Genomic DNA, 14134 nt, shown 5'->3' with positions numbered 1-14134 from the left:
CTGTCATCAAAACATGTGCAGTGGTTTCTAATTTTTTTTCCAGAGCTGAATATAGACGTGAAACCATAGTTTAATGAACGTTACTACATGGTAATAATAACATGGAGTAAACACAAAAGAACAAGAGCCAGGGTTCCCATAGGACATTGACAAAAACAAATAGAACATAACAAGAATATAATGGTCCACTGAGTGTAACAGACATTATTCAGAGAGCACGTTACAACAGCTATTCATTAATCATCAGACCATACAATTGTGCATTCATGGTACAGTAGTTCATTTTCTTTGTGTGATTTTTTTTTTTTAAATAACAAATAGATTGAAGACGTTTAGACTTGGGCCTCTGTGACAGTTTCTGTAACTCTTTCGTCTTCATGTCTCTTACAAAAACAGAATAGGGACCTAAAGATATCTTTAGCATCCCTCCTCATAAATAAATAAAGGATAAAATCAAATAATGGATTCAGTGCTATGAGAAAGTAAGCAAACTCCACAAGGTAAATCCATGAGGTTCTGTTGTTTACAAATGGGTAGTAAATGTCAATCTCCACCATCACATAAGGTAGAAATAAGACTGTATAAATGCTAAGAACAAGAGCCAGGGTTCTCATAATCCGTCTCTGCTCATGACGAGGTACTGATGTATTCCTGGAGAGAGCCCTCCATGTCCCCACGAAAAAGAATATCATCCAGGGATACGGGAGAAGCATAACCAAGAGTTCAGATAACACAACATGTAAAGTATAAAGCCCAGTGATGATCACAATGATGGGCAATATGACCCAAACAGTGACCGACACAATGACTGATGTCCTGATCGTGTGGAGGCTTCTATACCAAACAGGATGAGCAATCATTCCATATCTCTCAGCAGATATAAACACCATAAAGCAAACATTAGCCATCACACCAATGAAGAAGATTAACCTCATGTAATCCCAGAAGTCATGGATAGTGATGGTTATTAAATCTGATAAAATCACAAATTCTTTAGAAATTCCAATCAAATTGGCAAAAGTTTGAATCAGATCAGAAATGAACAGGTTTATAACAAACACTTGAGAAAAAAGACCAGTTTTGACCAGAGAGTATAATCCATAGACAGCAAAGCAAAGTCCAAGGAACGCAGCTAAGAAACTCAGAGAGTGAATTGCCAACTCCAAGTTGTCCTCCAAATGTGTAGACTGAGAATTATTATCTTTAAAATATGTAACACTGTTTTCAAAGCCAGACGTTGGTAAGTAGGTATGTGTAGGCGTAATGTACACTGATGTCTGGTTGTAAGCTTCCTCCATTTCAGATGGAACTTGTTCTCTTTGTCCCTAGAGAAATTAAGTGACAAGAATTCTGGATATTAATGACACTTTTATCCACAAACTTTTGCTCAACACCTTTCATCATTCTATTTAATCATCAGAATTTATCAATTGGCAACTCAATTAGTTGCCTCAACTCAGTTAGTTTAAACTGCTGCATCATATGTGTAGTTGTACTAGTCCTGAAATTGTCTCCCTTAATAGAGAGTACAAGGCTTTCAATTACAAATGTGTCACCATTTGCTTAAAATTAAAAAAGAAAACAGTGTGAGCTCACCTGTAGTTGTCCTGGCTGTCTCCTGGTAATTGTGTCTACACAAAAAGCCATTTTCCTGATGAGGCCAAATACACACCACCTGCAATTTCTGAGTAACACCTCCTCACACTTCACTATGTCAGATCTTCCCTTCACATCAGCTTGAGTTACTGACAGGGAGCACTTACTGTTGTAAATTATTCCAATGCATTATTCAGGAATAAGAATGTTCTAAACATTTATATTCATGTGTTTAGCTTATATCACAAACTGTGACTGAACTTTCCTGTCAGTGAAAAAGTTAGTGACCTTCTTTTGTGATGTGTGTGACATGTTGTTCAGCTCGCTCAATTTACAGTATCAATCAACCACCTATTTTGCATATCTCAAAACTGTTCATGAGAGGTTAGCTATACAGACATAAGGCTGTATGCGTACCTATCAGCTGTGGTGTATGCAAATCATTAGCTGGGAAGTATTGGAAATACTTAATCATGTGAGCAGTTGTGAACAATGTACCGAGACTCAAAATGATATCACAGTGTGATATTATTGTTTATTATGAGAGCTATATCTATTGAAGTGGTGGTAGTATAGTGGTTAAGGAAAGTAGCTTTAAGTCCCACACAGCACAGTTATATACACCACGGGACATATAAGGGATCAGATTCCAAAAATAATTCAGTGGAAATGCATGGATTCCAGTTGCTGCTACTGGAAGAAACTGGAATCCATGCATTTCCACTGAATTATTTTTGGAATCTGATCCCTTATCATACCTGTTCATTCTTACTCGTTGCTCGACTTATCATGACTAAATTCAAGATGGCTGCAAACGCTAAACTTCGTGAAGATATCTGTATAAATCATCTTGTAAGTAAACTACCAGTGCTTTTTCAAAGTTCTCAATGTCTCGTTTTAAATGTCAGGGCCCTCGGATGTCTACCAATGAAGTGTGGAGATACATTGAGCCTCGTAAATGGGTGTAAAACAGTGATTTATTTGCATGGCTAGCCCGATGCCGAAGCACCACTATTGAAAAAGCTGTTGGTAGCATCAGCTAACTAGCGCCAGATTTTGGAGTGCAGGGGACAAGCCGAGATGGGCTATGAGACATACGTTCACATTCGGTATCATGTAGACTGAGAATTATTATCTTTAAAATATGTAACATTGTTTTCAAAGCCAGACGTTGGTAAGTAGGTATGTATGAGCTGTAGGCTATAGCACATAAGCCTATTCTGTTTTCATTTATTTTGTGATTATATAATCAAATGACACTCATGATAACTTGAAATAGAAGGGCAGAAGATAGGTGATTGATGTCCACAAGCACAAATTTCACGAGACAAATTAGAACAAACTGTTCCGGTAAAAATAATCTTTGTTGTTTAATGTTTAATGTTTAAAATGCTGCACTTTTTCCCTTCACAGCCTATCTCTGGCAATTCATTTTTGGATGACTGTAGATACATAGTTGTATTTTAGCCTACTTAGAAAGTAGGCTACACCATTAGGCCATCTTGAGAGTAAAAGACTTCACAGCTGCTAACGATCATCCACAACCACGAGGATAGGTAGGCTGTGCGGTCGTTCGTCGCCTTTTTGCTTCTTATTGTAAAACCAACTGTTAGGGCCTACACAAGTGGTCGGCATCCCGGTCAATATTTGATATTAAAATTTCAATTTTGAAGCTATTTGTAACTATGTGTAGCCTATGCAACCCGACTGTTGTAGGCTTGCCTATCACTCTCTGCAGTGCCTTGCCTACCATTCTTGCCTACCACTCTAGTTGTAAACAAACGGTCACATGACATTATGACGTAGGTGCAAAACCTTAATACTCACTGGAACAAACACACAATAGAATCTCTACATGCTGAGTTCTGTAGATACATTCTACAAGTACAGAGAAAAACACCAACAAATACAAGGATACAAGGATACAAGGAAGTTTATTGTCACATGCATATAGTTACTGGAAGTAAGAAATGCAGTGAAATTATGTCTGGTGTCAGCCTATTTGTGCATTAATGGGGGGGGTAAAGAGTGCAGTAGAAGAGGGGTTTAGTAGATTAAGTGGCAAGGGCTGCATAAAAAAGGTGGGGGAGGATTGGGATTGGGTGGGGGCACCAACAAGGAGCACCCAAAAGAGCAACAGGGGCAAGGAAAAACTCCCTTACCAAGGAAGAAACCTTGGGCAGATCCACAGCTCAAGGGGCTAACCCAACTGCCAGGGGTCTTGGTGTGTGTGTTGGGGGGATGACAGGGGAGATGGGATAGTGTGCTGTGTATGTGGGGAGAGGGCAGTGTGCAATATGTGTGTTGGGGAAGCTTCCTCATGAGACAATGTGCTGCGTATAAGCGGGATAATGTATAGAACGCCGGTCATTAGGCCTACTGTGAAAATAGTTCCCTTCAGGGCGGAACAAGACCCCTCCGCTGCGCGTCGGGGTCCGGTTCGCCCTGTCGGGACTTATTTTCCCAGTAATGACCGGTGTTCTATACATTATCCCTTACTTATTTACCGCTAGAACTTTGGGAAATCCCATTCAAGTCAATGGAGCATTCTACTAGCATTGTGAAGATCCGTATAATAAAGATAGATAGATAGATAGATAGGTAGATAGATAGATGGATAGATAGATCAGTGGTCCCCAAACTACGGCCCGCCACCACATTTTGGGTGGCCCCCCAAAACATGTCCGTAGTATATATCATCCGGCCTGCACGGGAGTACAATATCGCCAAACTAAAACCTCCGCAATTTCCCCCCTTCATTCTCTATGGCGAGTCTTAACAGTCCACATGCTAATACTCTTTTTGTCCACCGGTGGTTGTTTTGGCGCTGTTTCGCGTTTGCCATCGAAAACGGAATGAAATGTAAGCCTACCTGCAAACAATGTAAGAGGCCTATGCTGACTGCATCAGTGCTCAAAGTATTTTAAAAATGTATCAATTAATTGTTAATAACTAACTAACTAACTTCTATTCAAGTCATATTTCTGGGATTTTCTGGGATAATTATTTCTATTTTTTATTCACTCGTTCAAATGTTCATACAAAGAGTTCACAAAGTTCTCATCAGGTGACTGAAAGTTAGAATGGTGGTCATTTCAGACCACTTCAGCACTTCATAAAATTCTCATAGTTTGAGAACTTTAAATTATTTGTAGGATATTCACAACTTGAGCTGTGTATGCAAAGACACAGAATTCAGAGTTCACACATTTTTTAATAAAATATGCTTTTGGGACTCCCTGCTAATACTTTTGGGAATGCAAACGTTTTTTTTATTAGTATTATTGAATTAATTTTACACTGATATGGCATGATGACAATATAAACACAGCTAACAATGGTATTAAATTGCAATAGCCTATGATTAAATGTAATAGAATATTCAACTAAGGTAGACTGCTGTTGTTCACAGCACTAAGCTATTTATGGTTACTGATATAGAACTACTCCGAGTCTCTGGCCCTCTCTTGGAGCCAGGCATAGTGAGCTGGCCCTCGGAAGAAAAAGTTTGGGGACCACTGATATAGATAGATAGATAGATAGGTAGATAGATAGATAGATAGCCTTTTCAGTTTGAACCCGAGTGCACCGTAAATCATGAGGATAGCACGGAAGACAGTAAGAGCATTATGTCAAAGTTTAGCTTCATTTTAATTTCAAAATATCTGCGTTGGTTTTGAACGTTTCAACCAGAAACCCTCCCGGAACAGGTTGAAAGGCTCTAGACAAGAATGTAGCTAAATATACTGTAGACTGCTGTCACACAGTAAATCAAAGTGATTAATCTTTTTTAAAACAAAAGGGGAGGATCTGCACACTGTATTGTTCCAAAATATAGAAATAATAATAAAAAAAAAAGCTTCAGGAGGTCAAAATGTCTAATTAAAATGTGATAATTAAATTATCTAATAAAAAATTGAAAATAGGGATACTTATAGTATATTTTGGAGCTGTGCAGAGTGCAGACGATCACCTACAGTACAACCTCATTGTTTTAACTCCCATGCAGTCTGAAATCACAGCATATATCACAGCACTATTATGGATACATCCAATAAAAGAATTGATGAATTGCTTAAAGATCTGCAAGACCTAAGAACAAGTTTGCAATTCACGCAAAAGGAGGTGGATGATTTGAAATCTGCATGTAAAGGAACTCAAATAATCTGCAAATCACAAGAATCAGATATTGAGCGACTGGCAGAATCCATGTTGATACTGGAAGCAAAATCTGACTTCCTGGACAGCCAGGCAAGGAGAGCTAACTTAATTATGGATGGTATTCCTGAAGCAGAAAAGGAAAATAACTTAGTCTCAGAGGAAAAAGTTCTGAAAATTTTCGAAGAGAAACTCAACCTGGACCCAAAAACAATTGGAGTGGAACAGGCAATGCGTGCCGGAAAGGTGAACATTTCCAGTGATGGCACTCAAGGCAGACCACGTCCAGTCATTGTGAGATTCCATTGAACAAAGGACAGAGATATGGTGCTAAGGAATGTAGGAAAATTGAAGGGGACAAGTATTTTCATAAATGAGGATATCCAGAGGCTGTGAGATAGTAAAAGGAAGGAACTCTTGCCTAAAATGAAAGAAGCCAGAGAGAGGGGGGACATTGCCTTTCTGAGGTATGACAAACTTATCATTCGGCAAGGCGAGAAAAAAAATCTACAGGTTAATAATTGGACATTCAATGGTAGAACATCAAACAGTGACTTTATCTTTACTACAAATGATGGATATTATGTTTTCATGGAGATATTTTCCCCTGAAAAGGATTTCTATCTGGTACTGCATTTTCTTTAGGTTTCTGTATCATTGCTGCTTTTTTCACACATACTTTTCTGTGATTAGGAAGACAAAACCAGACTGTGCGGCTTTTATGTGTGAGCTGTGGACTTGGTGTAAGAGTGACCGTGTGAAAGGATGGATGACAGTGTGTGTGACTGAGGGTGAGTGTTCTTATGACATACTAGTGATACTACATGTGGCAAGAAATGGGTGTGTAAGCATACAATTGAGAACATGGATACGCATGAGTGGATGGATGACAGCGTGTATGACCGAGGGGGGGGTGTTCACATGACATTTGTGATGTTGCAGTAAACGGATGCGCAAGACTACAACTGACATTATGTTTGACTTGGATTCAGACATAGATCCAGAGAGTAACTCCTTCAACAATGTGACAAATTGTGACTACTATACGGAAAATCAGTTCAACGAAATGTTTAGGTCAGAACACAATATAAAGATCATACACTTCAATAGTAGAAGCCTTTACGCTAACTTTCACAAGATCAAAGACTATTTAGACCAGTTCACCTCACTGTGTGCTGTGTGTGTCACTAATTCACGGATTGGGATAAATGCAGAGACCAAATTTCCCTCACAGGATCAAAAGAGTATATATACTTATACTTATACAGTGTACTATAATCTGGGGTGGGGAAGAGAACAGAAGCACACAAACAGCCTGAATGAAATAAATCAATAACATTTATAACAACATTAGTTTATCCATGAACACTACCGGTATATATCTTTTGGACCCAATCAATGCTTTGTTGTCTTAACCACAGACATGCCTGCGTGTGTGTATGTGAGAGAGAGCGAGAGAGAGAGAGAGGGAGAGAGAGAGAGAGAGAAAGTGAGATAGAGAGATCTGCTGACTAACAAAGTTACCAAAGGTGAACCGCAGGCGAAACTCACAGATTACACAACTATTCTCTCTCTCTTTCTCTCTCCTCTCTATTCTCTCTCTCTTTCTCTCTCCTCTCTATTCTCTCTCTCTTCCTCATTTCACACTCACATTTACAGGAAGGCTACGTGTGCACTTACAAACAATTCCGGGAGGTGGTGTGTGCGTTGTTGTCTTTCTGTGGTGGAGTAATGTGTCCTAAGTCTACCCCAACTGCAACAAGAGAACTCCTGTTTGCTTTAGAATTGACGTGGAGCCCAGGAAACAGAAAACAATATTTTTCAGAGGTTGACCAGCAGAGGGCGCTAGAGGAGGCAACTGTCCTTAGCTCACCACTGATCTGATCATCATCTCCCTCTACTGGCCGCTGCAGTTGGCCATGGAAGGTTTTTTTTTTTTTCTTGAACTCAACAACACACTGCAATTTATATAGTGCTTTTTTTCAAGACACCCAAAGCGCTTCACACCTTCCATGTCAGTTTTCTCTACATGTTCCTTCATGAGGATGCATGGTTTGTAGTGCTGGGTTTAATAATTTTATGATTACATTTTAAAGCTCTTAATGGGCAGGCTTAGTTACACCACTGACATCATCCATCTGCACCAAGTCCCCAGGTCTCTCAGATCTGCTGACAAATCTCTCCTCCACATGCCTCGGTCAAGGCTCAAACAAAAAGGTGACAGAGCCTTTGCAGATGCAGCCTGTCTTTCCCTTTAAGAGCCAGTAGCTCAACATTAGACATCAGAAGGAATCTGCTTGCACAAATCCACTATAGGCTATTTGCTTTACTAAAACTTGTTGACTATAGCAAAGTATAGCCTGCATGCTCTGCACTTGTCTATTATTTGAACTCATAGGCAAACTAAAACTAACTTCACTGTGGTCTCATAGTTAACGGCAAAACAAGTTATTTACTTTCACTATCGACTGACAAGGGGGTTACAATTATAAACCTGAGGAAAGCAACACTTTTTTCTTTGGGACCACTGGATCAGACTGCAACAACATTCTTTTCCTGACCATGGAGGATGGAGGACACATTTTTGATGGAGAATAAAGTAGACTAGCTGGTGTAAAAGTCCAAAACAACACAGTTCAACGCCAGAGGGCATAATATTTAAGAGATCATGTCAGATTGTGTCTGGGGTCACAGAGTTACAGGATGGAAACCTGATGCATGTACATTTAGAGAAGAGAAAAGGCCCAATTTCTGCCAGGTCCGATATCAACACCATACTTTTGCTCGCATCTAGTGCAATAGCCTGATGTCTAAAAAAGCCCTGCAGTAATTGAACCCCCCCACCCCAGAAAATATTGGTGGATGCCTAAATATAAAACATGTTTTCCTAAATATAAAGCATGTTTTCCTAAATATAAAGCATGTTTTCCTAAATATAAAGCATGTTTGCCACATATTGCCTGACTGCGTAAAGCATGTTTTTCCTCTTCCTATCTGAACAGATAATATGATATTTTAGACACATAAAATCTGTAATTCAACACTTCTATTTGTTTATTACACTGTAAGACTGTTGCACTGCTGACATGATAATTTTTAAAAAAATGAAGGAACACCAATGTTGTTATTTTGTCTAAATGCATCATTAGCCTCCTTTACTATCTCCCCCCATAGCACAACCCATAATGCTTCACTTTACCTACTTTAAACAGCACACAGAGGAAGGACCTTAACCGTAAAAGAAAAAAGGTTTTAGCTTTACCAATGGTGGATTCTCAGCTCCGTCTTTGCCGGTAAACACTCTTTTTGATCAACAAGATCAGTACAAAACTGACCTTCTGTGGAAAAATGGTCTGGCACAACAACATTGGCACACCAACATTGGCACAACAAAATTAGCACAACAACATTGATTACTGTACATCTCCTTTTTGTTATCGCAGAGGTGAGGAAACAGCCCTTAGCACCCTCAGCTCATGACCTCTGCTCTAGCATCCAGCGCAGCCTGAGGGCCTTCACTTACAGTTTTCTCAGTCATTTCAATGCATTTCTCAGATCAGGGTTGAAATTCTCAAAACTGCTTTTTCAAACTCCATATCTTATCACTTGTGCACATCAAAAAAGTTATTACTCCCAATCTTGAACAAACAGTAAATGCTTTAGTTAGTCCATGCATCTAATTGTGTGCAGATGTCTACTGATTTTATATTTTCAATGGCTGCAATTGCCATAGTGCCTTCTTCATGCACTGTAATACATTTTGCGTCCAGAAGACCAGTGGTAGGGATCACTGTCAGTGGTTCGTCACTCAGACCAGGGTGTCTGCTGTGTCACTGGTGGGCTGCGTCTCCAATGGCTTTCTGCATTTCTGGAACTGGCGGAAGCAGGGGAAAGCCCAGAGGATGTCCTTAGCATCCCTCCGCATGAATACATACTGTACAAGATGGGGTCCAGCATTGGGTTCAGGGACATAAGGACCTCAGAGAAGAGGTGAAAGTAAAACACTTCAGCCTGATTTTTCAACTTCAGCTCAAAGTAAAGATGAGATGAGACGATGAAAGGAAGGAAGAGGAGCACGTAGATAACACGAGGACCAGGGTGCCCATGACCTGGCCACGCTTTTCAGGAGACACAGAGCGAGCCTTTGAGAGGACCCTCCACGATCCCAGGAGAAACCCTATCAGCAAGGGAAAGGGCAGCAGGAAAACCACTCCTCGGTAGTCAGCAGCCCCTCAACCACTTCAAGATGATCAGTGCAATGGTAGCCCCACCCACACAGCGACTGACACACGGAGGGCTCTCTTGATTGTTTGCATGTTTCTGTAGAACACTGGGTACTGTAGGCAATCATGATGTATCTCTCAGTAGCAATGCATACCATAAACCAAACGCTTGCCATCAGACTGAGATAATAAAGTGTATACACCTCTTTTTTCACCAAGCTAAGCGGGTTTCCCCATATCTGAACAATATCAGAGATGAGAAGGTTGATGACATACACAGGGGCAACATGATCAGCCCTGATGAAGAAATAGAGTCTGTAAATGGCCAGTAATGTGATGGGTAAGGCGACAACTAGTACCACCCAGCTGACCGCTTACAGGACCTGTCTGAAGGTGTCGTCCAGGACTGTTTGGTTGATTGTTTGGTTGATCACCTCCATTTCACACTCCTTTTCGTTTCCTCTTCCTCTCTGGACAGATCATACACTGTATCAGACATATAAAACCTGTGTTTCGGCACTTTATTTTCCATTGCATCTATTTGCATCATTAGCCTTCTTTACTGTCTCCCATAGCACAATGCAAAATGCTTTCAAATACACACATCACTTTGCACACAGAGAAAGGACCTGAACAGTAAACAAAATGCAAAGACAAAACAGTTCAAGCTTTACCAATGGTGGATGCGCAGCTCCTTCTGTTTACCAAGTACTGTAAATGTATACTGCTGTAAAGGTTCTTACTTTGCCGGTAGACACTCAGCTCTTTTTAATCACCAAGGTCAGTACAAAACAGTACAATAGCCTACTGCTCTTATATGGAGAAATGACGCAACAACATTGGTGCAACGGCATTGATTACATCTCCCTTTTGTTATCACAGAGGTGACGAAACAGCCCCTTAGCTTATACAGAAACGGTTGCACCACTGATCAACCATCATCCTCCTTTGGGTACTTATCAACTGACATCTGGATACGAAGCATGCATTATGAAGTTACAAGGTTATGCCACACATTTCATTTTCATGCACGAGAGAGGAAAATGACAAGATGCAGGGAATACGTTAGAGTTGACATTGCATTTGAGGTGATTGTTGAGTAGACATTTGTTTGGTGCATGAGAAATGACGCCAACCATAGCAACAGAGCTCTTATCTTATCTTAGAAGCTGTCCTTTTTTCCTGTCATTTATCTCAGCAGCTTTGTGAATAAGTTTTAAGAGAAAACTCTCAGTTAAAAACTTTTAGTCCGATACTAAAGAGTACTAAAATGCTTTGTGAATACGGGCCTTGATGTCTGTGGAATCACATACAGACATCCTTCTCAGAGCACAGCTGCTCCAACTAGTAAGAGTTTTCAGTGCTCTGATACAAGGCAAATTACCCTACAGTATGTGACCAAAGAGGGATTCATTCATTCATTCATAGTTTATAATATGTTAGTATGGACATGACAAATGAATGGTGTAAATTCATACATTGGAAATTATATGAATTTCACAAACATACTTAAACATAATATTACGTTACAATATACATTTTTATAAAATGGTCACAGATATTTGATATGAATCTGACGGCAGGCCTTCATGTACAAAGTGCAAGGACTTCTTTTCTGACCTTGACCATGACAAAAGATGTAGCCCCCCACCCCCACTTGAATTGTTATGGTCACTCACTAATGTATAAAACAATCACTTGTAAACACAAACTGGAAAATGGTATGCCAAAGGGTTAAATCACTTGCACAGAAAGGGAGTGTAGTAGATGATCTCAGTTATACGAAGAAACTTGATTACAGAAAATTGCCAGAAAAACACTGACTTGCTTTGCAGTCATCCTCTCTTGTACCATGGCTTACTGTATGAGAATCATGGAATTACATGGAATCATGAAATATCAACTGAAATTCAATAAATTAAATTACTTTCTCCATCTTTTGTCTCTTGTAACATTTGACCAGTGCTTTTTAGGTTGAACTAGTGTAGTGATTAAGTAACCTACTAGCTACTAGACACTGAACCTACCGTTTCCACTACATAAATAAAAAAAAATTCTAATTAATTTGAGGTGACACAGAAAACAACATTGAGCTAAAGGTAACTCAAGGTCAGGGGCAAACAGAAATGAAAAATAAAAAAGTTTTAAAGTTGACATTTTGTAGAGCACTACACTTTTTTTGCCCTTTTTATGCCTATGACAGGACAGTAGAGAATGACAGGAAGCGAGTGGGAGAGAGAGTCGGGGTGGGATCCGGAAAGGACCAGGGGGCGGGAATCGTACCCGGGTCGCCGGCGTATGGTGCAGGTTCCCCAGCCAGTCGTGCTACGGCCGGGGTCAGCACTACACTTAAGTCCAAATATATTGTCATTACAACGTGACAATGATTGTGAATTCAATGATTTTGAATGTTTAAACTGGAAACCCTTTATGAACCCTCTAGGAACAGGTGTATACGTAACTATTCAAAAGTCAATCACGTTAAGTTAGGCAGATCTTAAGGCAGTGCTACTCTAGGTACTACAAGATTAATTAAACAATGTTTACCTCATGGCTACAGCCTTAGTTTCTACTAACAAATCCTGGATTTGATTTATGAGAACTAGCAACTACTAACTTAAGAAGTAGCAGAAAAAATGAAACGTGTGTGTCATTTGTCTGAGTAATCAGCAGGGTAATTGTTGAGTCTTGTGTTCAATTTAGACATGAGTCTCTTCATCACCAACACCTCTGTGTGTGCCTAAGTATGTTGCCTACACTGACAAAAGGGCAAGACTAGTGACTTCCTATTCCTCATGAACACATAGATTACGGGGTCAACCATGGGGTTCAGGGACAGGAGAGTGCTGGTCATCACAGCGAAGCGCTGGACGATGCTCCTCCTCATCAGTCCAGGAAGGACCTGGAGCAACAGCATTAGGGCGATGTAAGGCAGGAAGAAGACCGTGTAGATGATCAACACGAGGGCCAAAGTTCTCATGATCTGCCTCTGTTCCCGAGGAGAGATCGATTTAGATTGAGACAGCTCCCTCCACGTCCCCACAAAGAAGAACATCACAAAGGGGTAAGGGAGAAGATTAACTAAACACAAACATAATGCCACTTTGTCAACCTCAACATCAAAAGCACCAGACGCTAGCGTTATACCGCCAATGATGACAAAAGCTGTCATCCACACGAGGAGAGAGTAGAGGAGAGATTTCCTGATAGTCCTGTGAAGTCTGTACCACAGGGGATGGGCAATCATGATGTATCTCTCTCCAGCGATGCACATCATAAAACCTATGCAAGCCATCAGACTTGATGCGTAGGAAAACACCATCAGTTCATAAGTTACACCAGCAGGTGGTATGCTGAGGGCGACAGGTTTGGCACAATATCTGCAGCACATCAGAGATGAGCAGGTTGATGACATATACTGGGGCGACATGATCAGTCTTGATCTGAGAGAACAATCCATATATGGCCACACACACCACAGGCAGAGCGATGGGCAAAATCACCCAGCAGTAAATGGACCACATAAAACGTAAGTTGCTGTAGTCCGTTATGTTGAAGAATGTCATTGTTTGGTTGTAGATTTTCTCCATGCTTTCTTCTAGACCCTGAGCAGTCCAACAGCAATGCTACTGAAAGAGATTGGGGATCTGGTTAGAAAAACAGGATTCTCAGAGAAGAGGAAAACCCAGACTCAATTAAACACACGAATACGGACCTCAGGCTGATAATGTAATGCAAGTTTTGTCAAATTCATTCAATTGCCCCATCTTCCTGTTTTGTGAGGCAAGTGAAGTTTAATGATTATGTGGTAACACTTTACTTGACAGTATTGACATAAGAGTGACATGACACTGTCATGAACATACAATATGACACTGTCATGACACATGAACCCTAACCCTAATCCTAACTTATTATGACAAAAACCGAATGTCACTTCACAGAAGCGTTATGTCATAAACTCTTGACTTGTTTATGACACATTCATGACAGTGTCATGTCACTGTCGATACTGCCAAGTAAAGTCTAATGATTTAGTTAGTATCACTAACAAACATTCCCTATATATCAAAGCAGATTCCCAACTAAAAAACTAGACAAACCCTCTGGAGTTAGTACACAGTCTTGGCACTGTAAATGGGTGGGAAACTCAGAAC

The 14134-nt window shown here is 40.2% G+C and overlaps 1 protein-coding gene across 1 annotated transcript; it reads right to left on the bottom strand.

Moving 5' to 3' along the window:
* Positions 1-332: 332 nt before the first annotated feature.
* Positions 333-12957, bottom strand: LOC125311922 (ovarian cancer G-protein coupled receptor 1-like). The gene is made up of 5 exons (XM_048270292.1): positions 12761-12957; positions 10193-10343; positions 9589-9688; positions 528-973; positions 333-383 (listed from the first exon to the last, which is right to left on the bottom strand). The coding sequence occupies exons 1-5, from the start codon at positions 12955-12957 to the stop codon at positions 333-335; spliced, it is 945 nt and encodes a 314-aa protein (XP_048126249.1).
* Positions 12958-14134: the final 1177 nt, after the last annotated feature.

The sequence above is a fragment of the Alosa alosa genome, chromosome 18 (assembly GCF_017589495.1).
Source record: "Alosa alosa isolate M-15738 ecotype Scorff River chromosome 18, AALO_Geno_1.1, whole genome shotgun sequence".
NCBI lineage: Eukaryota > Metazoa > Chordata > Actinopteri > Clupeiformes > Clupeidae > Alosa > Alosa alosa.
The sequence above is the reverse complement of the archived record's forward strand: the minus strand, read 5'-3'. Positions and strand labels throughout refer to the sequence as shown.

Coding starts and splice junctions, on each gene's coding strand:
- LOC125311922 (XM_048270292.1), bottom strand. CDS start 12,957: ATGAGAACTTTGGCCCTCGTGTTGATCATCTACACGGTCTTCTTCCTG. Junction 10,344..12,760: donor GTGTTCATGAGGAATAGGAA/GTCACTAGTCTT, acceptor GTAAGCGGTCAG/CTGGGTGGTACTAGTTGTCG. Junction 384..527: donor TTGACATTTACTACCCATTT/GTAAACAACAGA, acceptor TGTTTTTGTAAG/AGACATGAAGACGAAAGAGT.